The sequence below is a fragment of the Ptychodera flava genome, chromosome 22 (assembly GCF_041260155.1).
Source record: "Ptychodera flava strain L36383 chromosome 22, AS_Pfla_20210202, whole genome shotgun sequence".
In the NCBI taxonomy this organism is placed as follows: domain Eukaryota; kingdom Metazoa; phylum Hemichordata; class Enteropneusta; family Ptychoderidae; genus Ptychodera; species Ptychodera flava.
Genome location: NC_091949.1, coordinates 16,344,612 through 16,372,414, shown reverse-complemented (window position 1 = coordinate 16,372,414; position 27,803 = coordinate 16,344,612). Strand labels below are relative to the sequence as shown.

Below are 27,803 nucleotides of genomic sequence, written 5' to 3'. Positions count from 1 at the left end.
ATATATGGTGATTGTGTTATAATGGCATGTTTCTTCCATCAAAACAAGTCACAATTCAGTGTTACTGTACATGCTGATGCAAATGGTTTTACAACACTTCTGTAGCTGTAATTAAATCAAAATTATAACAAATCTCGATCATTGCAGTGTTTAGTTTTGATAGATTATTTTTTGGATTTTTTCACCCAGTTTTATGTTCTATACAAAATCCATCATAAAAATTGACATGTTTGTTTGTGATGTGTGTACACATTTCCCGCCAAAATTTAGTGACCTCATCATATTATCACATTAAACCCTTATCCTACCAGGCTTGTCACTTCGGCATCTGCCAAGTCAGTAAAAAGCAGTATTAAGCCAAAAACCTACATGTATTTTCACCAACTTGGCATAGTATTAGAACATGATAAGTTGGCAAAAGTCATGTTTACAGTGTCTTTTTTTCAGGGGCCTTCAAATGTTCAAGTCGTTAAAATGCAACATATGCGCCATGCTATGCCGTGCCAGCTGTGACAAACTTGACCTGATGGTGAACAGTGAACTTGGCAGGATAAGGGTTGACAATGCATGCAGTGTAATTCGGGCAATAATCTTGATCTTCTGAATTTAGGAAATGGTAACTTTCTGTGTGCATGAAATCTGTTACAAAAGCCAGAACTTATTTATTTGCTATCTTACCTGTGAAGTCTACGAGACCTGGTAACATCTAGCAGACTCCCCTGCATGTAAAGAGGTTTCCCTGAAGGTCTGGCAGGACAAATACCATGAGTTAGTGACTGAACTGATTTCATTGCCTGTTTTCACAGGGTGAGATGGGCCTGCCAGGTGCCCCAGGAGAAAAAGGCGAAAGAGGCAAACGTGGAAAGAGACCAAAACATGTGAGTATAGGGAACTAATCCTGTTCACCCCCAATTCCTGGTCAGAAGGTCCACAATCACCGTAGATGACAATGGGTTTGGGCCAAACCATGGTAATGAAAGGGTAAATCATTGTACATAGCCTATCCTGTTCACCCCTGATGCCTGTAAATGGGCTTACAATCCCCATTGATTGCGATGGGTTTAGGTCAAACCATGGGTGAAACTTATCATTACCTTGTATCTACTTCTCAATCTTATAGTGCCCAAAATGGGAATGATATCATCATATATGTATATCCAAGTTTTCCAATATGTAGTTTTAATACTTTTCTGCTCTTCCCTGAAAGTCATTTGAAATCTTTCCCTTAAGGCCCTGTGTTACTCTCTCTGATAAAATGCTTTGTATCCCGTAACTTTATATTACAGCAATTAGTTTGTAATGAAATGTGATTTTCCCACCAGCTGTTTGTTTTTTTCAGAATTTTCATAATCAGGCACTACCATTCCACACAAACCACCTAGCTAGTAATTACCCCCTGTCGTTGTTCATTTTCTCTCAGACCGACTTATCTGGCGGAAAACCTGGCCCACCGGGACCTCCAGGACCACGGGGACCCCCTGGACAAACTGGAATGAATGGACTGACTCTAAAAGGATCGAAAGGAGACCTAGGCCTTCCGGGTATTCAGGTAGGGCTTATCAATGCAATGATATAAAAAAAAAACACTTATTGGTTAAGATCACTCTACCTCCCTTTAAATTATTATTTGTGTTTACACAGTAAACACACACAGTCTATTTACATTGTTGTTTTGTACTGCATGGCTCCAGTCAAGTGACTTCAAGAAAAATGAAGGCTCATCATCGAAGCTATTTGAGTTGATTCCACTCAGAGATTGTTACAACAGTGAAAGGCCGATAACTTTGAGAACAGCATTGTTGGTGCAAAAATTAAGTAGTGTACTGAAAATACGCAGGGCTAGAGTAATTGAATTCTTTGTTTTTGCGTCCAAATTTTGAAAAGTAAGTGGTTCAAACATGTACTCAGAAAATTTTCCACATTACATTTTATGTTCACTTGATTGTTTCCATATATGAGTATGCACTCAAGAATTCAAACAGACATTTATTTCATTCGACTATTATTGGTCTATTAGACTACCATGTGACACTCTGCAAGTATGCCGATGTTTTAAGTCCATTTTACAAAATTTTTAAGCAAAGATTTGTAGGCAGTAAAGGTATGTGGTACTCAAATATACTGTTTGGTTGTTTGACATGAAAACCTTCAAAAACATATCATATTATAACATAAATGTGTATACGTAAACCAAAGAATTTCTTTGGCCAAATGTATACTTTGGTTCTCCAATATGGACTGGAAATTGAAATTGTTCAGTGAATGAATCAATGAGTAAAATGTTTTCAGTTAAAGCAGGTTAATTTTGCATAAATGGAAATTGTTGTAATTACTATTATCAGTTTGGTTTGAATAAAAATGTTGAAGAAATGCAATCTGGGAAGGTGTGGCATCTTTAAAGTTACAAAAGCTGTAACTCCAAATGATATGTCGCTATTGCTATTCTAGGAAACAATACTTTCTTCTTTTCCCAAATGTAGGTCAAAGTTCAAAGTATTGAACTTGACAACAGAATGCACTGTGTACAGTGTACAATGCTATTATTGATATATATTAAAAATGAATTCCACTCCGCACTATGCTGTGGTTGTCTACAGTACCATTGGGCATCATACATCATACAGAATTTGTTGACAAGTTCAGCACCTCACAACTTTTACATGATTTCGGGAGAACAGAACTGGAAGTACGTTTATGAAGAATACTCGGAAATAAATTTTAACTTTGAATTTTTTAAGAACAAAAAACCCAAATTATTCATTGCAAATGGTGTAAATTTTTTTGTATGTCTTTCTGAAAAAGTAGTGCTGTAATAAATTAAAAGAAAACAGCTGTTTATTAAAATTTTCAGTATGCTTAGGAAAAATTGCATTATCATGTTGCAATGCTTAACACATGCAATGCTTTGCTTGGGGTTTAATGCTATGCTGGGAATTTAAGGGAAGGCTGCAATGTCTCTATCCCCCTCACTTAAAATCTAATCCGGTGGTGGTGTTGGTACTGCTGTTCTTAGGGAGAGAGCGGCCCGAAAGGAGAGCAAGGTGACCCTGGCTTTCAGGGAGCTCCAGGTCAACAAGGTGTACCGGTATGTATTGCTGAGATTCAGTAGCTGCAAATGCCTGTCTTGTCCAGGCTGCTATATGATCCTATCTGATTCATGCTCTTGAGGGCGCTATATGATCCTAACTGATTCATGCTCTTGAGGGCACTATATGATCCTAACTGATTCATGCTCTTGAGGGCGCTATATGATCCTAACTTATTCATGCTCTTGAGGGCGCTATATGATCCTAACTTATTCATGCTCTTGAGGGCGCTATATGATCCTAACTGATTCATACTCTTGAGGGCGCTATATGATCCTAACTGATTCATACTCTTGAGGGCACTATATGATCCTAACTGATTCATGCTCTTGAGAGCGCTATATGATCGTAACTGATTCGTGCTCTTGAGGGCGCTCTTCTTATCAGACACAAAAAATGTCAATAACTTTAAAGCACCAATTTCAACAAAGGAGAAGATAAAGTCTGATCAATGTAATTGATGGAAATAAAGTTTATTTGGTTGTCCTCTTGTAAAATTCACTTCAGTCCCAGTTTCATCAAATAAATACCTTTCTGTGATTTATGCGCCACATGTCACTTTTCATTGACTAATGTTCTCATGATCCGGGAAGACTACTTACCTTATGACCTTACGTGAAAAGCTAAAGGTGACGCGCAGAAGTCTATGGTGCCCTTTTTGAACATGAATGGGACAGGGTCATTTATTGCTTGCATTTGCCTATATGAAGGTCAAAACCTATTAGTAAATTCATATTTGTATTGGTTGCGGTGTTAGATTGTATGTAGATTTTAATATTTGCATGAATTTTCTGTTCACTTACTCTTCGTCGCATTGATAATTAACATTTCTCTTTATGTTCTTCATCTGCCTGTTGAAACTGGATTATATCTGTTCATTAACTATAAGTGCATTATTATTATTAGGAAAATGTAAATTTTTGAGTGAAGGTAGAATGCGCCTCGGGGACTGCTATTTGGACTCTCAAACTTTTACAATTCTTTTCTGATCTACCACTTGTGGGGATTCATTTTAAAGCTCTTGATCTAAGAAAACTTTTCATTTTCTTAGTTTTTCGAAATAGAAAATTGTGTTTGTACCCATAGAGGGATGGCGGCCATTTTGAATTTCATATGTCAGTAAATCATAGGAAATATGTTTCTGTAGTACCAAAATTTGCAAGGTGGCCCCCGATTTTTTTTCTTGATTTTGAAAGAGAATGGTTGAAATATGCCCTGCAGAAAGTTTGAGCAAAAGTTTGTCTTTCACTTTCAAGGCGCATACTACCTTAATGTGTAATTTTTGTACTGTGTATCTTACAGTTACCATTCTTACAATGTCAGAAAAAATGTCATTAGGGCAGATAAACATAAGTGTCCTTATGTGAGAACATTTTGTATTGAAGATAAAGATTACATGTCTGTGTAACGTTATTGTGTTATGTCAATGAAATAACAATAGTTTCAGAGCATCTCTAGGGGGCGCTCTTACAAATTATTAATGTTATGGTGCTTGGTCTGCAACTTTCTCTATTGGTATATGGTCTTCCTCCCAATTATTTTTGGTTCATATTTGATAAAATATCATGTTTTTTTAGTACTGAAACTGATCATCAATACACTGTTTCCAACCTGTTTCCTGTGAAAATTCGATGAGTACATGAAAATATGCATCGATGCTCTATGTGAATCAAATAATTATTGGACCAATGTTCACTACAGCTTTTTTAAAACAGGCTTTTTCAATATGAACAAAATATAAACTGGCTATGTTCAAAGAAATTTTTTGTGTACACTGTTTGTGTTTCTTGTCAATGTTTTTCTGTTTTGTTATTCTCAACCATTTCTAAATGATACTGTTAATACAGAATCTGTAGCATTTTCGTTAAGAAAACACTGCAATTGATATCAAATCGTTACAGCAATTTTACTGCAGTTCAAGTTTATATGCTACTTTTGATGTATTCAAATACTGCTTTTAAGGAAAGTAAAGTAATTAATATCCAGAAGACAATTTTATTTCAAATTATGCAAGTTGTTAGGTGTAGTATTCAATAATGCTCATAGAAGTCCCAGTAACTGTAGCTCACTTGTCTTTCTCTGCATCAACTACAGTTTCTTGGAATCCTTTGGCTAGAGCATGTGGAAATACCCAGTATTTGGCTTCAACAGCATGGCTTGTATATCTAACAGGTCCAATGTTGATGATAGAATTACTATCGATGCCATTGTGAACAATAACAATGCGTGCCTCACTCATTTTTACTGTGCTTACACACCAAATATTGGGTCTTCCCAAACCTCAGTGTTTACACCAAGATTACACATTTGAGATAGAATTGAAATTATACCAGAAAATTGTAAAAAGTTGTAGTGAGTAGAAAGGTACTGATGGTACATTTACAGTTCTTTGTATTCATGTCAAACTATTTCATAATCATGACTATCAAATTTATGTAAGATTTTGTCGTCTGCCAGGCAGTTGAAATGGTGGATTTGACTACACCTTTCAACATCAGCCTGTATTTAAATCCCATTGTTTCTGACAGTAAAACTGGACCTAGACACTGTAAATTAGGTGTGAAAGGATTGAACTGTCATATACCAGTGCCATCCCTCATCCATCATACAGCTGTGTAGTGTGTAGGGCAAGCGGTGCAACTTTGAGATTTATTTATTTATGTTTGTTTTATTTTTTGTTCTATACCAGGGTCCCCAAGGTCCAAAGGTATATGATCACAATCATAAAGGTTTCTAAGCATGATATCTGTGGTTACCTTTTAACTTTTATGACAGAAAAATGAATCAGTCTCACACAGCTGTGTAGTATAGGCCTCGAAAGTGAAAGACTTAAACTTTTGCTCAAACTTTCCTCAATGAAACCCTGAACTGTCATCTTCCCAAATCAAGACCCCATCAAAGTATTCACCTGAATTATAACCAAAATAGATTTGAAGTCTGTCTGCATCATGAGTAGCTGGAATAATACTGAAAATGGCTGTGTTGAGTGAGTCAGTTCTTCTGTCATAAAAACATCTCCCCTGTGCTATGTGAATCTGTAGTCTATTATGAAAACACTTGAAATTGAGACAGTCTGCAGTTTCTTGTTTCATCCTGGAATAAAACGTTTACATGAATGTGGTATGCTTCGTCACAGTTCTATTATATATAAAATAAAATCACTGGCAGGTGAATAGTTCTGCTAAGTAGGGCAAATTAGTGTCACTCACTTCATATGGCGAAATTTTCAAATAGAGTTTACGATTACAAAGCTTGTATGCTCCTTAGGAAGTAATGAAATTTCAAACCCTTCAGGGAGAGTCCTTCAAAATTTGTGGTACTCCTTGAAAAGTACAAAAAGAATGTCATACTCTTACATATGGTGTTTGTGTCATTGCATCGAAGATTTCCCGATATTTACAGCATAAACACCTCTGAAAATGGTGATTATCACTGTAAACTACTAACTCCTGTACAACAGCCTAAAAATCTCTGAAAAGTCCCAGTCGGTGACTTTACACGTGTGGACTGTTAATTCTGTTTGAGTCAAGAAACTGCAGACTTCCAAGGATGTTAGTGTTCGTAAAATTTCTCATACAATTGTAAAAAAAGCTGAGCCATGTTATGTCATCAAAAAGTGTTATATGATAATATGAAGGCATGCGTAAGTTCCAAATACTAGAGTCGGTGAAGTCTGCCCTCTAGTGTCAGCCGAACTCCAGGTGACAACTTGAATCAGTTCCTGCGAAACTAGGAATTGTCAGAATATCTTTATCATTAATTCTGACAGTCTATCAGAAAGGCAAAAAGTTTTTACGTAATCCCATTTCACCCACTCTGGTATTCACTTTGTTCATGAACTTGCATGTGAAATTTCCAAGTTTTGTACCATTTTGTTACCTTTTTTCACCATTCTGCATGTTTGTTGTGCTCACCAACTGAAACATATTTTTTAACATTTTCCACTATGCAAATGATCAACCTTTGGTATGCAGCATTGACTCAAGATGCAGAAAAGAGAATAATCTTTTCTAGAAAGAAAAATTATTTGAATATTTACTCACACATACATTTCATGACAAAATAATCTATAGAGATGCAGAAAAATCATGATGAAATTCAGTTGCTGTGCAAAACAAAATGAATGTAAAAGATGCATGACTTTTTACTGAATTCTTAATAACTTTGTTTTCATGATGACATCTGTTCTAACACCACTTGTCACTTACGGTAATTGCATTTTAATTCTTTGTTTGCTTGTCAGTAAGAGTATAGATGTGTCTTGTGTTTATCTCACTGCTTCCTTTGTGGAATTCCCCAGTGTTCACTGAAAGACAGTGTACTCTTTGCTTAAAAATTTTGTTTCCCCGATTTGTTCTCTCACAGGGTGAAAAAGGATCTCCAGTGAGTCAAAGCTCTGTACAGTTGTCAAGAAACCATCATAATTGTCACTTGTGTTTTTCATTCCTAGTTGTTTTGAATTAATCGAGTGCGATACTCAACCAGAGCCATTTTTTAATTCATATTAATTTCCTTTTATAGTGTGTTGTGAATTAACTTTTCACAGTGTTCTCAATTACACTTCTACCATGTTAACCACCCTTTGAGTGCTGTAATTTTTCCCATAAAATTTAATGCAACATTTTACCAATTTTTCTTAATTTTTCTAAATTTTTAATGTAGTTTTGGACCAAATAGGCATGATTTCTTATTGGCTGCAATTTTTGATCAAAATTTTGGGAAAAAATCAGAAAAAATTGGCTTGGTTGAATTTTATACAGGTGACAAAAATTGACTTTTGGCACTCGAAGGGTTAAAGTAATGATGAAGTGACTCACTGATCAAGCTGTTGGCATGAGTGAAGATTAGTAGATACAAAAAATGGTTTTCAGTTTTCATAGTCTTTAGCCATGAAGTAAACCCCAGACTCCAATCTTAACGATTCCATGGTGAGTGATGCCAATACTTGCTGATCATTTAATCTTCACTTTTGCCACAACGTTTACCGTTTATGGCATGATCAGTGTCAGTTACATTTCATGAACATTGAAAGGCATGTTACTCAGTTTTAAAGAACTTTGCTTAGATGCTGAGTGAGCATATTAAATGCTGTCATCTTTACATGTTATTCACTGACATACTCTGTGTATGTTCAGCCCTTTCTAAAGCATTGTCTTCTTGACTGTTGAATTACCCTGTCTTGGTAAGGTCCCGCATGTTTCCATAGTAATATCACCTATCTTTGAGTGACATCTTGTGTATCCTTAAAAATATACAAGGTTCATGGATCTTATCCTGTCCTGTATGCTGTGTTCTGGTAAAAGTTTTCTATCATACCACATCAATATTTTTTCCCTTATGAAATCCTTCACTTTTTTCCACCATCATGAAATCATACTACCTGTGGTGTAGAGTAAAGACTCACACGAAAGACAAAAGAGGCTTTCCTGAGTGATTCGAAGATGTAACATCTATGTGTCCTCTAGTTCAGAATACAAACACAAGTACATATATGCTCAAACTTTCTCTGTTTTTGCTAAATTTTTATTTTTTTTATCGATTTTAGGGAGAAGGCTTAGAAGGCAGTGGTGATCCAGTAAGTGTATCGATATGATTGTATGCACTTTTACTTCTTGTGTATATGCATGTGTACTTTGCACACTTGATAGATGTTGTTTGTGACTGGGTCTGAGTCATTACAAATGATGTGTATATCGTGTCTGATTCTCCATTTTTAAACTAGAACTATATTAGTCAACAGGTTCCTAGGCATGTCTGCTTTGTTTTTTTATGCAAACGATGACGAAATTTGCGCAAATTTTTTTATTTTGAGAAAAAAAGTCAAAATACACGTATTTCAGTTACTTCAGTATTTGATTTTTGAAGTGCCATTGACTTGTTAAGTTCCAGGAAAATTTTTTTTAGTCCCCACGGACACCGTCCGGGGGGACTTATAGGTTTGGTCATGTCCGTGCGTGCGTGCGTGCGTCCGTCCGTGCGTCCGTCCGTTCACGCAGATATCTCAGAGATGCCTGGAGCGATTTCATTCAAACTTGGTACAAGGATTACTTCATATGTCATACAGATGCACGTCAATTTGTTTTGTAATACGATCCAATATGGCTGCCAGGCGGCCATTTTATTATGATTTTTTCATGTACAGAGCCATAACTCAGGCATGTTTCAACCGATTTTATTCAAAGTTGGTACAAGAACATTGACCAATGTCATAGATATGCATGTCAGTTTGTTTTGCAATACGATCCAATATGGCTGCCAGGCGGCCATTTTATTACGATTTTTTAATGTACAGAGCCATAACTCAGGCATGTTTCAACCGATTTTATTCTAAGTTGGTACAAGAACATTGACCAATGTCATAGATGTGCATGTCAATTTGTTTTGCAATACGATCCAATATGGCTGCCGTGCGGCCATTTTGTTACGAGTTTTTTCATGTACAGAGCCATAACTCCGGCATATCTCAACCGATTTTATTCAAACTTGGTGCAAGGACATTGGCCTATGTCATACATATGCACGTCAATTTGTTTTGTGATACAATCCAATATGGCTGCCAGGCGGCCATTTTATTATGATTTTTTCATGTATAGAGCCATTACTCAGGCATCTTTCAACCGATTTTATTCAAAGTTGGTACAAGGACATTGACCAATGTCATAGCTATGCACATCAATTTGTTTTATGATACAATCCAATATGGCCGCCATGCGGCCATTTTGTTATGATTTTTTCATGTACAGAGCCATAACTCTGGCATATCTCAACGGATTTCATTCAAAGTTGGTACAAGGACATTGACCTATGTCATACACATGCACATTGATTTGTTTTGTGATACGATCCAATATGGCTGCCGTGTGCCCATTTTGTTACGTTTTTTCATGTCCGGAACCATAACTCAGACATGTATCAAGCGAATTTATTCAAAGTTGGTACAAGGAGATTTACCAATGTCATACATATGCACGGTAATTTGTTTTGTGATACAATCCAATATGGCCGCCGTGTGGCCATTTTATTATGAGTTTTTCATGTCCTGAACCATAACTCAGACATGTATCAAGCGAATTTATTCAAAAGTATTTTTATCACAGACCTAATGAAGAGGACTCTATCCTCTCTGAGGACCTGTGATCAAAGTACCCATTAACAAGTGGGGACTGTGTCATCAACGATGACTTGTTTCGAGTACATTTTTTTTCCTTTTTTTGTCATCATAGCCATATGACACAGCCATGAAAGTTGTACTTTGATGTAATGAACATTTTTACTGAGCAACATTTTTTGAAAATGTTTGATCGATGCAGGATTTTATGATAATTTTCTCTTTTTCAAATGTTTTACAACTTTTTTGGTGGGGTAGGTCACCAAGTATTAGCTCTGATTGACAATACATATTTTTCATTGTTATATACAGATTCCAGGGCCACGTGGACCACCAGGACCAGCTGGACTACCAGTAAGTATTTATCTGTTTTACCATTTATGTTTTGTATGTCAATTACAAGTTCTTGGTCTTCTCCTCAAATCATGTGGATAAACAAACTATAGCTTATCAACACAGCTTCTTTGCATTTAAACTACACTGTTATTGTTTGCAATTAGCGTCCAGACCAGGATTCACACGTCAACAATAACATTGCTGTTTACACATGTATAGGCTGAGTTGGCAAGTTGAATACAGGCTTTGGGGCGTAGCGCAAGAAATTTTAGTTGTCATTCAAACCAAAAAAAAAAGTGAAAAAATCATCAAAAGTTACAGCTACTGGCCTTTTACCTGTCGGCCATTATTAGCAATAAGATAACCAGCATATCTCTGTGATGTTTATCCTGTTAAACATCTGACTGTGGTACAATCACATTGCAATGCATACATCAATCAAATGTTGACATTTATTGTTAAATCTAAATGTAAAATCTTGACATTTATTGTTAAATCTAAATGTAAAATCTGGATGTGTCCTGTAAGCTTCAGCTTGAAATGTGCGTTTGTGTTTGATGTACCATGAAATGATACCCTGATCATGCCAAGACACTGTGTCTCTGATCAGTTGCTCTTTGTTTGACATGATTAATTAACCCTTTCATCATCATGGTTTGGCCCAAGCCCATTGTTATTGATGGTGAGTTTGGGACTTTTTACAGGGAAGCAGGGGTGATCGGATGACACTGTACAAAAATATCTTTGCTACTCTAATGATTGTCTCACAAGTCTAACGTCTTTTCCTCACAGGGAATCGGACTTCCTGGACCAAAAGGAGACTTGGGAGCTACTGGAGAAATGGGACTTCCAGTAAGTAGTGAAGAGTTACTGCAAGAACTGGTGCATTTGCATTTGATTTGAATTTCTATCATATCAAACCTCTTTATTTGCATGTTTCTAACATTTATTTCAACGTTTTTAGTCACATGGAAAATTTATTTGCACATTATAGGGTCAAAAAGGAGAGAGAGGAGATATTGGCCCCAAGGGATCTCCGGTAAGTTTCGTGGAAACAATGTTACCTGAAAATTTCCTGAAATCTGATAGTGCACTGGTGTGCAAAATTTTTACTTTTTATAAGTTGATACTGTGATGTACTCAGTGTATGAGTATCACGTAGATGAAGATTTATACTTCTCTCGCAAAAGTCAACAATTTTATGCATAATTGATTTAATGGGGAAAATACCAGACTGCCTCTTAATTATTTTTGTCCAAGTTTGCACCACTTGGCTGTGTCAGTTGTGGAGTATTGTTAGAGTAAAATTCTGAGATGAATAGAATTGTTTCCATGGTGTAGAATGATTGTATGCTACTATAAAATTCAGTATGGTTAACCTTTTGACTGCTGTAATTTTTCCCACCAAAATTTTAATGCAACATTTTATAAATTTGTGTTAACTTTTCTGTAAGGTTTTTTATAATTTTGGACCAAATGGATTTCTCATATCATCAGCTACAGTTTCCTATCAAAATTTTGTCAAATATTGGAAAAAATTGACTGTGGTATATTTTATAAAGGTTACAAAAATAGACTTTGGCACTCAAAGAGTTAAAATGGAGTAACTCTGAGTTGTGGTAGTGAAACACTCGTTTCAAACTCCACAGTACAAGACTAATGAATCCGTTTGTAAATTTTTATCTCCAGGGTCAACCTGGCAAAACTGGTGTACCTGGAAGAAGTGGACGGGATGGCGCTGCCGGTTTACCAGTAAGATATATTTATTTCCTACTTTTATAGAAAGTGTACTGTTGTCATGTATTGGTGCTGACCCAAGTGTTTAGTCACATGTATCTGGTGACTGGGTACTGTTTATCAAAAAAGTCGGTAACCCTTCTCTTAGACAGATGCCCTTTGGAAGGTGTCATGCATAATTTCTTTGAAATCAAGATCTAACTTCCATTTTATGAGTTGCTCTTGCATTAACCCTATCACCACTATGGTTTGATTAAATTCTAACTTTCATTTGATGAGTTGCTCTTGCATTAACCCTATCATCACCGTGGTTTGGCCCAAACCTTTTGTCATTGATGGTGATTGTGGACCTGTTTAAAGGGAATTGGGGTGAAAAGACCCAAGACAGATATATATGCATAACAAAGCAAAGAAAATGAGAACAAGCATTACATGTACATCCCGTACTTGTTTTTCTAATGGTATAGATGTTATAATGTAACAGAGACTGTTTTACTCTTAAAACGTATATTTTCTCACAGAGACGCAATCAGATTTGATTGAATTATATGGAAGTATTGTCCAAAGTTGGTTTTATCAAAATTGAGTCTGTATATCTTGTCCTGTGTATCTGCGATATCAGCTACAATTCTTCCAGCAACTGTTAACAGTTTCTCCATCACAGAATATTTCCAAACATTTCCCCCTACTGGTATGTTCATTGTGCCAGTCTTGTAAAATCTGTAACTCACACTTGTCTCATAATGTGATAATATAATTTTTAACAGGGACCTAAAGGCTCAATAGGACCGTCTGGTGGCCCAGGCCCCCTAGGTGCTCCAGGAGAGAGAGGTCCAAAGGTATGTGAATCACTAAAATGGAATTATATCATGTTCTTTGTAACCTGTGTGTCGTCATGAATTATTTATTTACTTCACATAAAGTGGTGTCAGGCACATTTCCACATACTAATAACACAATATCTGTACAATACCAACATAGTTCTTGATAGTAAAGCAAAATTCCTTCCCATATTATTTGTAATACAATTGTCTATTTATGTATTTTGGTGATATAACTGAATATTTTGTTTGTAGTTTATTTTCTGATGCACCTTAAGGTGGTATGCGCCTCAAAAGTGAAAGACTTAAACTTTTGCTCAAACTTTCCTAAATGAATCTTTCAACCATTCTCTTACCAAATCAACAATAAAAATCAGGGATCACCGTGCAAATTTTGGAACTAGCGGAACAAATTAGCCAACATTATGGGATATTTGAAATTCAAAATGGCCGCCATCCCTGTGTTAGCTGTATGGAGAAAAATAAAATTTTTGAATTTCGAAAAACTAAGCCGGCGAAAAGTTTTCTGATACCAAGAGTTTTAAAATGAACCCCCACAAGTGGTATATCAGAAAAGAATTGTTAAAGTTTGAGAGTCTGAATATCTGTCCCTGAGGTGCAATCTACCTTAACAATCATAGTGAGTTTACCTGTTAATTTCTTTATGTGTGAATGGCTGTGTTCCTAATCCATACCACACTTTGACCATCACAAACACTTCTGATTTTAAAGACTTCTAATTTTTAGTGTCAGTGGTATTCTCCTGTGATTTTAAACCTTGTTCTGTAAATTTGTCATGTAATGACATTAGCACACGTTTCTTCTAAGGTGAATCTAGCATAGACAGTCATTTTAAAGGTCTGGTGAAATGGTCCCGGTCGTGTGACAGAATATCTTCCAGGAGGTCAATACTATTACACTCGCAACAAAATTGCAACCTAAAAGTACGCGCAAGTGTTAATTTTTTTGATATTTCTATGCGCGGCTTTCATGGGGTCATTTTGCGACACTCAGGTCACGCCCTCAGCGGAGTCAAGGTCGGCCGTCTGTGACGTCACAGGTGTGTTCATTTACATCGAATAGCGGTCCAACGCCGCCTTATCTCTGCCCGGTATCCGCTAAGAAAACAGGCTTCGCGCTGCCCATTCGCCACGTTCGCCGATGCGAATCGAAATCCGAAGTGGCGAAAAAAAATCGATCCTAATTCGCCACAGTGGCGAAACTGATTTTTGTTTAAAAAATATGGTAAATAAAGAAAAAACGTGGGTTTTTTAGTCTTTTGTTTAATCTGCGCTTCTCTCTCAGCGATTCGCAAAAACTGTGTCTACTTCCGTATTATTGCGTTCTTTCCGTCGCGTCGTACGTATTTGCAATCGAGCCAAGTCTCGCGAGAGATTTGACGTCATCTAGTCTAGTGTACAGCATGCATAAATGGCTCTCGCGAGAATTGAAACTTACACACACGCAATCGAGCCCTTGTGATAAATTTGACGTCATTTTGTCCAGTGTACAGCGGGCATAGGAACGCTCGCTCGCGAGAATTGAAACTTTTGCTGTACATAGCAGACATACGCATTTTAATCGAGGCAACAAGGTTCGGTGTTATAGTTGATTTACATGATTGCGGTCTAGATGTTCTGTGTTGTGCATTCTAATCACGGTCTTAAACATTCCATGTTGTGGTCGAGTTGCATCGCGTTCCTCGTGGTCCGGTATTCCCCGTTGTTCTTCAATTTAGCCTCAGTAATTGCCATCCCAACGACGCGTTCCGTGTTGCTGTCGATTTGTATCATGGAGGACTCTACCTCCATGATTTGTATCATGATCTCTACGTTCCGTGTTGTTGTTCGTTTTTAATGGTAGTCTCAACGTTCAGTGTTGCTGTTCATGCAGCTGATTTGCATCGTGGTTTCAACCTTCCGTGTCGTAGTTGTAGTGCATTTTAATCACGGTCCCATTTACGTTTTTTACTGTCGATTTGCATTGCGGTCACGACGTTCCGTGTTGTAGACTAGTGCATTTTAATGGCAGTCACAACGTTCAGTGTTGGTGTTCATGCAGTTGACTTGCATTGCGATCCCAACCTTCTGTGTAGCGAGTAGCGAGGCAGGCTCAGCCGAGGGACCGTGGCCGATCGTACGAACCAGCCGAGACAAGCACATTATGGTTCAAACACTCCACACTTGACTGGAACTTGAAAAAGTTTACAGTTGAGCCGTTCATGTTCTTGCCGCTGCACAGCCACCAAAAGAACAACGTCTTCCCAAAGTGAAGGAGGACACTGTCCTGATCATGTAAGCGGAAACCCTAGAAGTTACCCCCCGTGGGGAGCTTATGGAGGTGTGAAATACTTCACTTCCCGTTATGAGATACGACGTCGGGCAAACTTCGGAAAGCCGAAAAAAGTCGACTGGAGAGGCTCGGGGGACACGCCCACATTTCATTTTTCTTTTGCCATATTTCATAATCACGCGCGCTAAACGAAAAAAGAAATGAATGCAACTGTTTTATAGACCATCAACTGTATTTTTGTGATTTTGCAACATGGGCATTTCACCAGACCTTTAACAATTAACTCTCTTTCTGTGGTGTTATATGAAGTGTCATTTCTGTTGTCCTGTGCATTGAAACATGCCACTACTGTAGGTGTTAGAATCCTTTGGTAACTCTGAAAAAGTAACTCAAAAACTACCACTGCTTTCTGTCCAAATGGTAACATATGTCTTTTAATAATTGCAGTTTGCATATAACTGAAATAAAACCCAAAAATGCTGAGTCATGTTACCATTATCTTGACATCTGAATGTGCCGGACAACAATAAATGACATTTCATGTGTGATAAACATATGAGAGGATGGTGATTTTTAACCGCAAGTATGAGTGAAAAGTTCATTCTAATACTTCATAAGACAGTCTAGCCATTAATCCAACAAATGATCTAATAGGTCAGATTTTTCCTAATAAGTAATCTGTCTATGGTAAGTTTTATTCTGAGATTGTGACTTTCAATCCTTTGACCCCCGTTTCACAATTATATGAAAGTCCAACCTCTCATTGTAAGCAGTGTGTTATGACCAAAGTATGGTTGTGGGAGGGGCCAACCATTTCCCTCTAACGGAGTGTGGGTACTAGAGAGCTGTATGTCTGTTACAGTGAATGATAAGTTTATCATGATAATCAGGTTTTGTATGTTTCTTTTGCTACTGGTTCTTACATACAGTAATTTTACTACCTTCTACATTGTTAGAATCACAGTATCACAGCCACATTCATGTTCCCCCATATACACTGTTTCCCATATCCAGTTTTTTTCACCATGTGCCGTGTAGAAAGTTGGAAGCATTTCTTCCATGTTTTAAAAAAGTCGTCTGAGACTATCGACTTGTTTTTCAGGGCAGCGATGGTGAAGCAGGTGTTCCGGTGAGAAGGCATTTCGTAACTGATTCGTTTCATTTTTTTCTCCTATTAGCATGCTTGTTTAGATCTCATATTAACTCATACATTTTTTTAAATGTCATTTTCAACAGTCCTAGTACTTGTAGCGTGCATGTGATACCCGTCGTGAATAGCATGTGATGTCCCCACGGTGTGCATGTGATGGCAAGCTTCATCAGCATGCATATCAGACTTTGTAAATGTTGGCGTAGTAGTTGCAGCTCATGTTTCAAAGATCTGGTAAAGCATGAAAGCATGGTGTATATACAGCATATGTAGATACATGTAGAGACCGTTTCTGAATTTAGACTTTTCGTAGGGTTACTAAGAACTTATCACAAATTTAGGTATGAAAAGAAGTGTTTCTGAATTTATTGTGTTCCTTTGATAACAACCCACAATTGAAATAGTGTATTCTCAGAAACTTAGTATGGCTGCCAAATAGCTGGTGCAGCCTGTTTGAGTAAACTCAGAGTAAGATAAGAAGGATGTATATATCAATGCATGACAATTTTTTTTCCAGTTCACTTGTCCCTTGGACAAGTGGATTTTCAATTTCACTTGTCCTCTCAAAAATTTTACTTGTCCTCCATTTGTAATGATCAAGACCAAAATACTTGCGACGAATTTCGTAGCGGCTTTCAGGGTGTTCTTATTTTGGTAATTTTCACCGATGTTGACGCCAATTTTTTCTCAAAAGTTTAAATTGAAGTAGGCCTGCATACGGTCTGTGTGATCCCGGCGTTATACGGCCTCCACCACAAGAGGCCGTATAACGCCGGGAACACACAGACATGTACGCAGGTACATGTGAACATTGAAGGTACATATCATACATCGGCTTCCCGTGTTTGGCAAGCATAAATGCCGTCGTAAAAAAATTGGTCAGTTTCTGTCGCTGGTCGTCGTCATTCGGTTCACGCATTGCGAGTGCATGCGATCGGGTTGTTGGCAAGTGAAACCGTATCGGGCTCAGCGGGACCCACAAAATTTCCACAATCATTGTCCCCGTCACGATCTCATCTGCGATGCGCCAAACAGTCCAAACGCGGTTGACTAAATTCGTGAGACCTTATCGATTCAACGCGAAACATGTCGCATCCGTCAAGAAAAGCATTTCGCTTGGTTTGGCCATTGACGTAGTCTCTTCCTACCTCCATGGTTTGGCAATGGTGGGGTATTTGAGACACGACGTACGGAACATTTTGGAACCGTCATATTTCAACCAAGGCCACTGTGCTTTCCATTTCGGGAGATAAACATCTACGGCGTTTTTCCTCATCATAACGCTTATGTTTAGATCTTTTGTCAGAAACATCGTTCTAATCATCACATCGAGTCGTCGATTCTCAGACAATCCCACTCACGCTGGCCCTCGTGGCGCCGTCGTAAATAATCACAACGTCGTTTCTCAGAGTTACACAATGCCCATCGTCGTAAACTACACACCTCTTTACGGCAACAGCTTTGCTTGATTTTTGCGTAGGTCTGCAGAGCGGAAATTACGCTCTGGCTCGAGAAAATGCACAATGCCTTGTTTTCGTTAGTGGAAATATTACCGTAAAAACTCATATTTTTACAGCGATCACTCCACAAACTATCTGCAGACAATGTTCGTCTACCTCGTGAGGCCGCATAAATGATTTTGAAGTACTGCACAGTCGATCGCCGATAAGCACTACGATTTGGTTTTGCAATTGTTTACCTAATTTGTTGGGGCGGAGCAGTCAGCATACAACAAAGAAATGCTGTTTACGCCAAATTTTAAGCGACTTTTTAATTGGACGATGAAATAATTTCATGTCGATCATCGAAAAATTGCAACATTGTGTGAGTCGGCAAGTGAATCGCAGAAGAACGTCACAATTGTATCTAAAAAAAGTCAGTGATTGACATTTATTTTGTGTGAACGACAACGCAAATCGGGCGACACGTGCACAAACCACAACTTAGGTTCGCGTTGATTGCGCCAGAAGTTGTATAAACAACTTGTCCAGCAGGCAACCAGATTTTTTTTTTGACTTGCCCGAGCGTAAATTTCACTTGTCCTGGGTGTTAGGGCGATAGGAATTGTCAAGCCCTGTATATCAATGCATAGATTATATGATTTGATTTCTAAACTGTTAATGTCTCTACACTTTGAAACCAAAAATTTGTGAAAGAGATTTTTCCCTTAATTGATATTCCAAAGGGATGCAAATTAATAGTTAATCTTCAGCAAATTTAATAGTTTACAAACAAACCTTCCTTGAAACATGAAAGGACTTTGAGAAAATGTTACTAAATTTGTGATGTATCGTGGCAACTTAACACAAGTCCATGTTTTGTGGCGTCTAAGTGATGGGAAACTAATCCCAATGTTGATTTATTGTTATTGTTGTATGGTTTTAAAACAAACTTTTTTGCTCAATGGATCTGATTACATGTGGAATTTCAAAGATACTCAATAACTACACCAGTAGCTGCAACTGTCGGCAAGTTCTTATTAAAGTGTTACATTTGACAAACTGATTGTAGTTTTGCAGTTTTCTGAAAAAATATTTACACTGCAATAGCTATCGGCATAAATTGTGAAGACTTCATAAGCGTTGTGATTTGATTTATATTTGAGGCCTCCATCCATCTCACATAAAGTAGGGTTCATAGCTGAAGTTCAAGGTTATAATCCTTTGTAAAGTAGAATGACTTATTTCTCTAAATTGTGCAATCAAGTGAAATTACATGTTTGAACGAATGACCAGAAGAGTGAAAAGTTTTAGCTACTGGGTTGTCTTTGATTAGTCTCTGTGTGTAATTTCCCTTCAGTGTACACCAGTTTAGTCTGAGCCCGTAGGAGTCTCTAGTGATGTTTCAGACCAAACATTGGCCGTGAACTTTCTTCATGTTTTTTTTTATGAATAAGTCATTTGATATTTCTTGCCTGTAAAGCTCTTGCAGGTTCTGTCACTAGACTCAGCACAAACAATAGCATTGAGGGAAAATCTACATTGTAGGGTTTTGTCGTAGTGTATTGTTATAAAGATAAAGATAGTTGCTCTGTAATTCGATCTGTTAGTGATGTGTGTTGTTGGCTCCAAGAATTGAAGTCATAACTTGTTTTGCATTCCATAATGTAAACCGGTACATCAGACTTGAGTGCAGTATTTCCATTTGTCTTCCATATTGATATCACATCAGCCTCACCAATCCACAAACACCAGTTTGCACAAGATCTACATCCCCATTTACTTTCTAAAAGGAGATGAATTTTTTTCACTTTTTCACATATCAATCATGTTGTGAAACACATCCCACAAGTTTGTTTTTTGATTCATTGCTAATCCTGATCAAAAGTCAACTTATACACAACAGGTGTTTTTTTCCACTTTTCAACATCCTGCCCAGACTGTTGTTAACACTCATTTATAACTTTATATGTACCTTGGATTGTGTACTGTTGTACCTATGATTTCTTTGCCCTCATTTTTCGCTGAAAGCCAGAAAGTCTTTCATCAAAACACCCTCCTTTGGTATAAGCGCCAGTAAATATGTGAAAGAAATTCATTACCTCTGTGGCACATCTTACACCGTTAATGTGACGTTCCTTAGTTTCAGATTAATAATGCCGTACATTTTCATGTAGCATTATTGTTTTGGCAGTGAAACTTTCACACACGTTTGTACAAGTTTGGAATGTGTTAACAGTTTATGGGTTGTACCATACATTTTGTTCATTGTTAATATTAACATTATTTTGCCAAATGTTCCATCTGATGTTACCTTAAACTCACCCAAAACATCCACAATCTGTCCAGATAAAAAGGATGCTATCTTTTCTATTAGAAGGCAGACAGAGATTTCAGTGACTGCTAAAATTATTGTACTGGAGTCATTTTTTTGGTTTTGCTGCCGCAAAAAGACCTTTATTCAAACTTTGCATACTACTACTGTAAGTGTCGAAGCAGGTCAGTAGTGTGTATTGGAGTATGCCTGTCACTGTTTAGATTTTAGTAGAGTGAAAACGTATGGTAAAAATATTACATACGTAATTCTAAAAAATCGGCAACTTAAGTCCCTTCATGGTGTTTTGACAATAGTGTAAGTAGTTGCAGTACCTTAAGCATATGTGATCATCAATATTGTGTTACATGTAGTACACTGTATATGTGTCTCCTCACATTGTCCTGAATGTCACCAGTTAATTAACATACTTAGTGTTTGATGCTTTCACTGTTGTCATTTCATTGTTTTCAGGAGTTTCTTTGTGTATGTTTCCATGGTGATGAGCATGGTGGCCAGTCACACATACAGTCCTCACCTTTCTATCTATACCTATAGTTGGTAAATAAGTTAGGTTGATGTGTTTACCGTGTTTATTTGATCTTTTGCAGGGTCCACCTGGACAGCCAGGTATAAAGGGAGATAAAGTAAGTTTATTTCAGATTGGTTCAGTGAATAATCAACAAAATTATGGATTGATTAAACCATGGATTGAACGTTCACCTAAACGTTTGTTGTATCAAGTGATTTTATGATCATTGGTATTTAGACCTGTTGGAGCTATTATTTTTGGAATCTCATGGTTTGTGTGTTTGAAAGGATGCTACCACAGAACTGACATTGCAAGTCTCGTGAGATTTAGCCAAATCGTTGTAGACCTGAAAAATAAGCTATATGCAATGATCCACAAATACTTCATCCTATCTTGTAACGTTTGGCTTGAAACTGATCATAAAAGAAACAAGAAATGATTTGCCGAATTCAATTTGGTGAAATTCTTACCTTCATCGTCTGCCTATGCTGATTTTGTGCACATGGAATAGTTTGACAATTGTCATAGACCATACTGTTCCATCGATCTTGTTATATGCAAGTCTTATTGACTTTGACACAATTTGTTCACCAGGGTGATATGGGAAGGAGGGGGAAGAAAGGTAACCGAGGTGAGAAGGGAGAGCCTGGCGCTCCTGGTCTTGATGCACCGTGTCCAGTCGTAAGTACTCATTGTAATCAGCCATGGTCAGTTGTGACCATACATGTGTGTTTGTTGAACAATACTGAACTTCTGAACTCTGCCATTTCCAGCTGGATTTTGTTACGCCATCTAAGTGAAGTTTCATCAGTCTATAGCAAATTGATTATCAACTGTAAAAAAGCAGAGATTAGAGCTATTAAGTCAACTCGATGGTTTGCAAAATGAGCTCCCAACAAGATGTAGACTGAAAAAGTAGTGTAAAAAGTCAAGATTTCAAGTACCTGTGTCCAAGGTGCATTCTAACTTAATTGCTTCAACTAAGGAGAGAAAAGTGAAATATACTTACATACTTATGTGTGCACTGTCTCACCATGGGGTTCTGTCATAGAATTTGCAGCATCCTGTTGATTAGAAATCGATATCTCCCTCTTTGTAACCTAAATGCACTCAGAGAATTCTGCCATGACCTTTGACCTTTTGGGCTCATTCATTGAATTTAGCTATTATCAATTGATCTTAACTGATAACAGTATTTCTCATTTGAATGTATATGTCTTTCTCTGTTACCACAGGGCCAAGATGGTCTTCCACTTCCGTGGTGTAGTGGGGCGTATAACTACCCGAATACGTAAGGTGAGCTTAAGAATTTCTAGACTTGAATGATCTGTCTTGCCGCAGTTCCTTGCATCTTCATATTTGGTCACACAACATGCACTTAGTTCTTGTCGTGAATGTAGTAAAGCATCAGCATTCCATTTAGTACTGAAAAAAAATATTATCGCGTCAAAAAGAACTGAATATTGATATCATGTCAGAGCTCTGTGCATTCATTAGTCAATGTTAGTGTTCTGCCATGTACCTTTCTGTCATCTGACAAAATGACTTTCGAATGTGAAATTATTCAGGGTACTTACACTACCCACTAAAAGTTGTAGTGCATCTTCCACACCAGCAGTCCTGATGAATGAGCTGTTTTCTCAACCACCTTGTCCATGTTGTAAAAAAAACCCATTTATGATCTGTTAAAGCATTGTTTCCATTTTGGAGACCAAGTGTTTGGGTCTATAGCTTCCATTTGTAATGTAATCTCTACAGAAAAAAGACAATTATTTTCAATCTCCTAAGGAGTCAATTTATTCATAGTAGCATGCCTCCATGATTACAGGTTCTTCTATTGAGGGTACATAAATTAACTCCTAAGCAGAACAAACAATGTGTCATTTGTTCCCAGAAATTACTAATCACATTGTTAAGTCTCCCCAAACTTTTCACAGATCAGCCAAAAAATCTTGGAGACAATTGCATGTGTTTGACTATATACAGCTAGAAACATTTCAAAATTGCGCATTGTTTGTAAATAAGAGCTATAAGGCCCTGGCTTACAGCGCCAGTGTGAAAGAAATATTTTAATTCTAGTTAATGTGCAGCATCTCGGAAGCTGTTATCCAGTTGGCTGGCTGAATCTGACCATTGTACTTGAATGATACAAATAGACTCCCTAAGTTGCTGTGAATAGTGACAATCAAGAATCAGATATAAAATTTCAAGCATGCTGCACATTAGCAGAAAAAGTGTGATACTAACATGAATTTCATTACAATTTCCCCTCCAGATGATGACACTGGTGTACACCGAGTGGTATGCTGTATAAGATTGTACATAGAGATATTGAAATATCTTCAAGACTATGATATTAATATTATTATTATCATTATTGTTATTATTTTTTGTATTTGTAATGTTTTCTTTGGTAGAGAAAAAACCCACAAAAACATGTCCAAAATTCTTTACAAGTGATGTGTGAAGCTCAGCTTAAGTATCTGTAGTGTTTTCTTGACAAAAGAGCTTTTGAAATTTGCCAGCAGACTGCTATTACTGTCAATTACCAACGTACCAGCCAATCAAAATGTTACTTTAGTCATAAATATTCATCAGAAGACACTGTCAGCCAATCAGGAAACTTCAGACATTATTATAATGAGGATTGATATTTGAGGTTTCTATATAAATCATGAAAATGAATAGAATATTTTGTGCAAGTCTGTTGGCATTTTTCTTGACTTCTATTATTTACTGTATACCTTTCAATGTCTCTACTTTTATTGTAAAACTTTTTTTTCACTTTCTTAGCTCATAACGCATCAAAGGTGACTGATAACTGTACAGCATTTGGTATTTTAACAAGTAAGATGAGATTTTAGTCAGATAAAATTATTTTTGTAAGGTACCACTTTTGTATAGTAGGATACTGCCTACATCTTACACTTGATGTTTTTATTATTTTATGTAAAGTCATTGCAATTTTTTGGTTGTATTTTCAAGCTTTTCATAAAGTGTTACAAATCAAAATAGGAGTAATCAGTATGAGAATATGAAAAAGACCAAGAAATTTATATGATAAATCTCATTGTGTATTTAAGCTGTTGTTTGTTCTTCATAAACTACAAAAAAAAGACCAGAGTATTTTCTAGTTAATTATATTGAGGAAGAACACTTGCTGGACCATGAAGTTATTACTGACATTTGTTATATTTTTATCAGTACATTATTACATGCAATGTTTTTTCCTGCCAGTTTCACTCACCGTCTTTGGCAAATATAATATTGATGAACTTTTTGAAGGATAATTACGTACGAGTCTTTGATCAAACTACTTTTTATGTATGATGCTCCTTAACTATGTATAATGTGCTTGTTTTTAGCATGTTTTCAAGCACTTTAACTGCAAATGTTCTCGTGAACTTTTTTTAAAAGGTTAAAAAAAAAGTAAAATATAACTGACAACTGCCGAACACTTTTTGAAGCTCATCAACATATTGTATAAATTATTGCTGCATATATACCCATACAGGATATCTCAATGTTCAAAAAAAAATACATAAAAACTTAAAATAGAATGTTTTTAAAAGTATTTATGTAGCCATGTGTACTGCCAATATTGGTGTGAACATAACTATGTCAGTGTCAATTGTTTATTTTACAAGTGAATCGTCAGTAGGAGCTATTGGAATTTGCAGCCAAGTTTATGAAAGCTTGTAGTTGAGAAAAAGACTTACTGTTATGTAGATATGTAAATTCTGGTATTTGTACTGCAACTATTTGTATGCCAGCTCACCAAACTGGATGTCCACCTGTTTGAGTACTTTTACTAATTGCAAGCTCATTTTAAAGCTAACAAAGATATGCTACTTAATTCCTTGACTATACCAGACAAACTGTTACAGAAACACAAGGAAAAGCAGATTAGCCGAGAACATAACAGTTCTAATTGCAACGTTGGATCAAGGACAATTTTACAAGTTTTGGAGAACTCTACCTGACGTACTTACAACTTACAACTGATTGTGAAGATACAGAACTCATTACAAATTTGATCACGCTGTTGTTTACCTTTTTGATTATAAAAGTATGTGTTGGTAGGACTGTTTACTCTAATCTGATGAAAAATAAGAAATAACGGTTTTTTATGATCACCTTCAGAAAGAGCATAATCAAAACAATGCTGTAAGTTTCCTTCTCATGTGAAATTGACAAGTTAAGCTAGAACACACACACCTTGGCAATCAGAAATTGACGTCCAAATCCAGCAGTTGATCTGTTGGCTTTTGAAGGAGCTCTTTATGAACTGAAAATCCACTATGATTAACAAAAAATTTCTGTATTTTTCAAATTATGGCAGCACTGAGGACATCAATCATTGTACCGGATATTGCATATACTAGCCAGTGATTTTGAGCAGTTGAATATTTTTCTAGTCCAGTGCCAATATGTTGTACCCCCTACCTCAAGATTTATTTAGACGTGAAACTTCAAGCCATGAAGAGTAAAAAATTCCTTATGTTTGTGTACTTCAGCGATATGTATCAAAATGTATATTAGCGTTTGATTATATGATAAGTTTTGATCACGCTCAAAGCTCGGATTGAGCCTTTATTCTATGAACTGGTGTTAGTGTGAAATGCGTAAACGTACTTGACATTGTGTCATGTTCATAGGCTCATGAATATGCAGTTCCCTGGTATGGAAATAACAACTTCAAAATTTTAAATTACTAAAATTAGTGGTGTAAAATTTGGATATTTTAATCTCGAACCATCATTATTCATTTTATATTTACATCAAAAAATTTATAAATGCTTTGGCTTATTGAAAGTATTTTCACTAAAATATTCATCTGTTTACAGATAGAGATAAGCAGTGTACCAAAATTATTCTAAATCCACATTTTCACTCGGTAATAAAATTTAGACTTTTACTTTGTTCTCTGTATGTGGCATACGGTCATTGCTTTGTATTAAGATGATAATTTGTTTGAGAATATTTTATCTTGAATACAGCTTGAAAGAAACGCCATTTGTGAAATATCGATTACAAACTATACTATATGTTTTACTTTTCTTACGAATATTCAGCTTGTTAAATGCCAGGCTTAAGTCAACTCCGATATAATTCATATTAAATCTAAATATTCTGTTCCTCATTGTAGGGTAGAAAGGATTTTGTAGTGGTTTGTAAATACAGTCAACATGTTCAGAAAATTACCACTTATAAATGGTTTTAATTTCTGGAAGTTGGGAGAGGCAGATTTTAAAAATTTGAAAGGTGCTTGTTATTATAAATGTTCACATATGGAAATCACCGCATTTCAGGTCATTTAGTAGTTTCACTAGTAAAAAATATACATACACCCTACTGTGTACACCGTACTACATATCTACAAAATCCTACAAAAGAATTTGAGTTGTTTTGTCTGGTAGCTGTATTTTGACTTGAAGGGAGTGACAGCTATCCTCAAGCCAAGCCCAGATTCTGAAAAATTTTTGTTTTGCCATGAGATACAAAAAAAAGTTGGATCTTTTTAAGGACTGATTGGTCAGGCGGGACATTGACCTCATTTGACCTCTTTCTTGAAATGACTGAAATGACCAGGTACATTTGGTTTCCATCAGGAGACTGATTTTTTAAACAAATCACTGTCACAAATCACAAATTTGTCAAAAAGACTGAAAATGCCACAGTAAGTCTAAAAATAGGTAACGAGTAAAATATTGGGGAAATGGGGCAGTGTTTTGAACTGGAGATTAAAAATATTGTACACTTTCCCTGAACTTGAGAGAGAAAATGAATTTGGATTTGAAGATTTTTTACTATTCATATTTATGTGGAAAGTACACCTCAGTATTTTTCGTGTACTTCCTGTGTATTATTATAAACAATGTTGTATTATGTACATACTCATGGTTACAATGTAGCAATAACAAATAGTTTTCAAATTTATAATACAGCTATATTAACTTTCCGATGGGCTGCTTGTACCCTAGGTCATCTAGTAAACTGTACTGTACCTTTTTGATAGACATCGAAACAGACCTATATTTTATGTATTGAAATAATATACATCTGTAGATAGTGTGAGGCAATGCATTGTGGGATTTCTTTTTTTAATTGGAAGAGTACTCGTTGTAAGTCAAAATTTTTTGAAGGACTTCTTTTAACTGTGGACATGAAAAAGTGATATTTCGATGTATTAAACAAAAAATGAATGTAGATATAAAAAAAGTCCTGCAAATTTGTGTCACTGTCTTTTGAATTTAAAGTATATTGTTTCAAGTAGATGATTCCACACCACTGTTGTTATCAATAAAGATGTATTCATAAGTGTAAAACCTCTTCTAGTGTACAAGTATTTTGTTGCAATGAGATTTTACTGGCTTTTATGCTACAATGGGAATTAAAGGCCTGTATTGGCACCAGATTGTCTCATCAGATAATTTACCTACCAGATTACGATTTCAATGGACAAACAAAAGGCTATCTCACACCTCCATAATCGTGTCACAGACTAGAACAAAGAACAAAGGCAATCCCAGGGATCATGAACAGTGCCTTTAAGCCCCCTTCTCAATCCCAGGTTCTCGCATTAGCAAATATGTCAATAGCTTATTAACAGTTTGTCATTCTTTTGTTTTCCATTGAATATTTTATCAAGTACATAATATTTATATTAGATAAATCTGATAATTGAGTGGGGCCTTTAAGCCCCATTAGCACTAGCTGTAACTCTTGAAATTTGTTGACCTCAAAATGTCTTCCTATTCCCTCCTGGTTTTCTCTGAATTCTACCCTCTGAAGGGATATCGGCCTTTACATTAACGCAAGATTGTCAAGGGCAGTGCTAAGTTTAAGACCAAAACACCAAAGGTCGGTAGAATATATCTTTATTAGCAATACAACGAAACACCTACCCACCCCTGGGGACGGACACGTAGGCATTGCCCTATGGTCACAGCTCAAACCAAACAGACGTGTTCCACAAACTTGTAAG

At 36.5% G+C, this 27,803-nt stretch overlaps 1 protein-coding gene across 22 annotated transcripts in view; it reads left to right on the top strand.

The window, feature by feature from the left end:
• Positions 1-27,144, top strand: part of LOC139122808 (collagen alpha-1(XIII) chain-like) — a 150,332-nt gene extending 123,188 nt beyond the window's left edge. For 15 of the 22 annotated variants that reach the window (XM_070688567.1, XM_070688563.1, XM_070688564.1 and 12 more), the window contains 16 exons: positions 807-878; positions 1,421-1,549; positions 3,014-3,085; positions 5,776-5,793; positions 7,452-7,469; positions 8,632-8,661; positions 10,507-10,548; positions 11,323-11,382; positions 11,525-11,569; positions 12,220-12,282; positions 13,035-13,106; positions 16,483-16,509; positions 20,895-20,930; positions 21,410-21,496; positions 22,051-22,111; positions 23,091-27,144. In XM_070688567.1, the coding sequence (XP_070544668.1) occupies positions 807-878; positions 1,421-1,549; positions 3,014-3,085; positions 5,776-5,793; positions 7,452-7,469; positions 8,632-8,661; positions 10,507-10,548; positions 11,323-11,382; positions 11,525-11,569; positions 12,220-12,282; positions 13,035-13,106; positions 16,483-16,509; positions 20,895-20,930; positions 21,410-21,496; positions 22,051-22,110 (831 nt within the window). In that variant the 3' untranslated portion in view covers position 22,111; positions 23,091-27,144. The remainder of the gene's footprint in view (positions 1-806; positions 879-1,420; positions 1,550-3,013; positions 3,086-5,775; positions 5,794-7,451; positions 7,470-8,631; positions 8,662-10,506; positions 10,549-11,322; positions 11,383-11,524; positions 11,570-12,219; positions 12,283-13,034; positions 13,107-16,482; positions 16,510-20,894; positions 20,931-21,409; positions 21,497-22,050; positions 22,112-23,090) is intronic. The other 7 variants (XM_070688570.1, XM_070688568.1, XM_070688565.1 and 4 more) reach the window with 3 other exon arrangements.
• Positions 27,145-27,803: the final 659 nt, after the last annotated feature.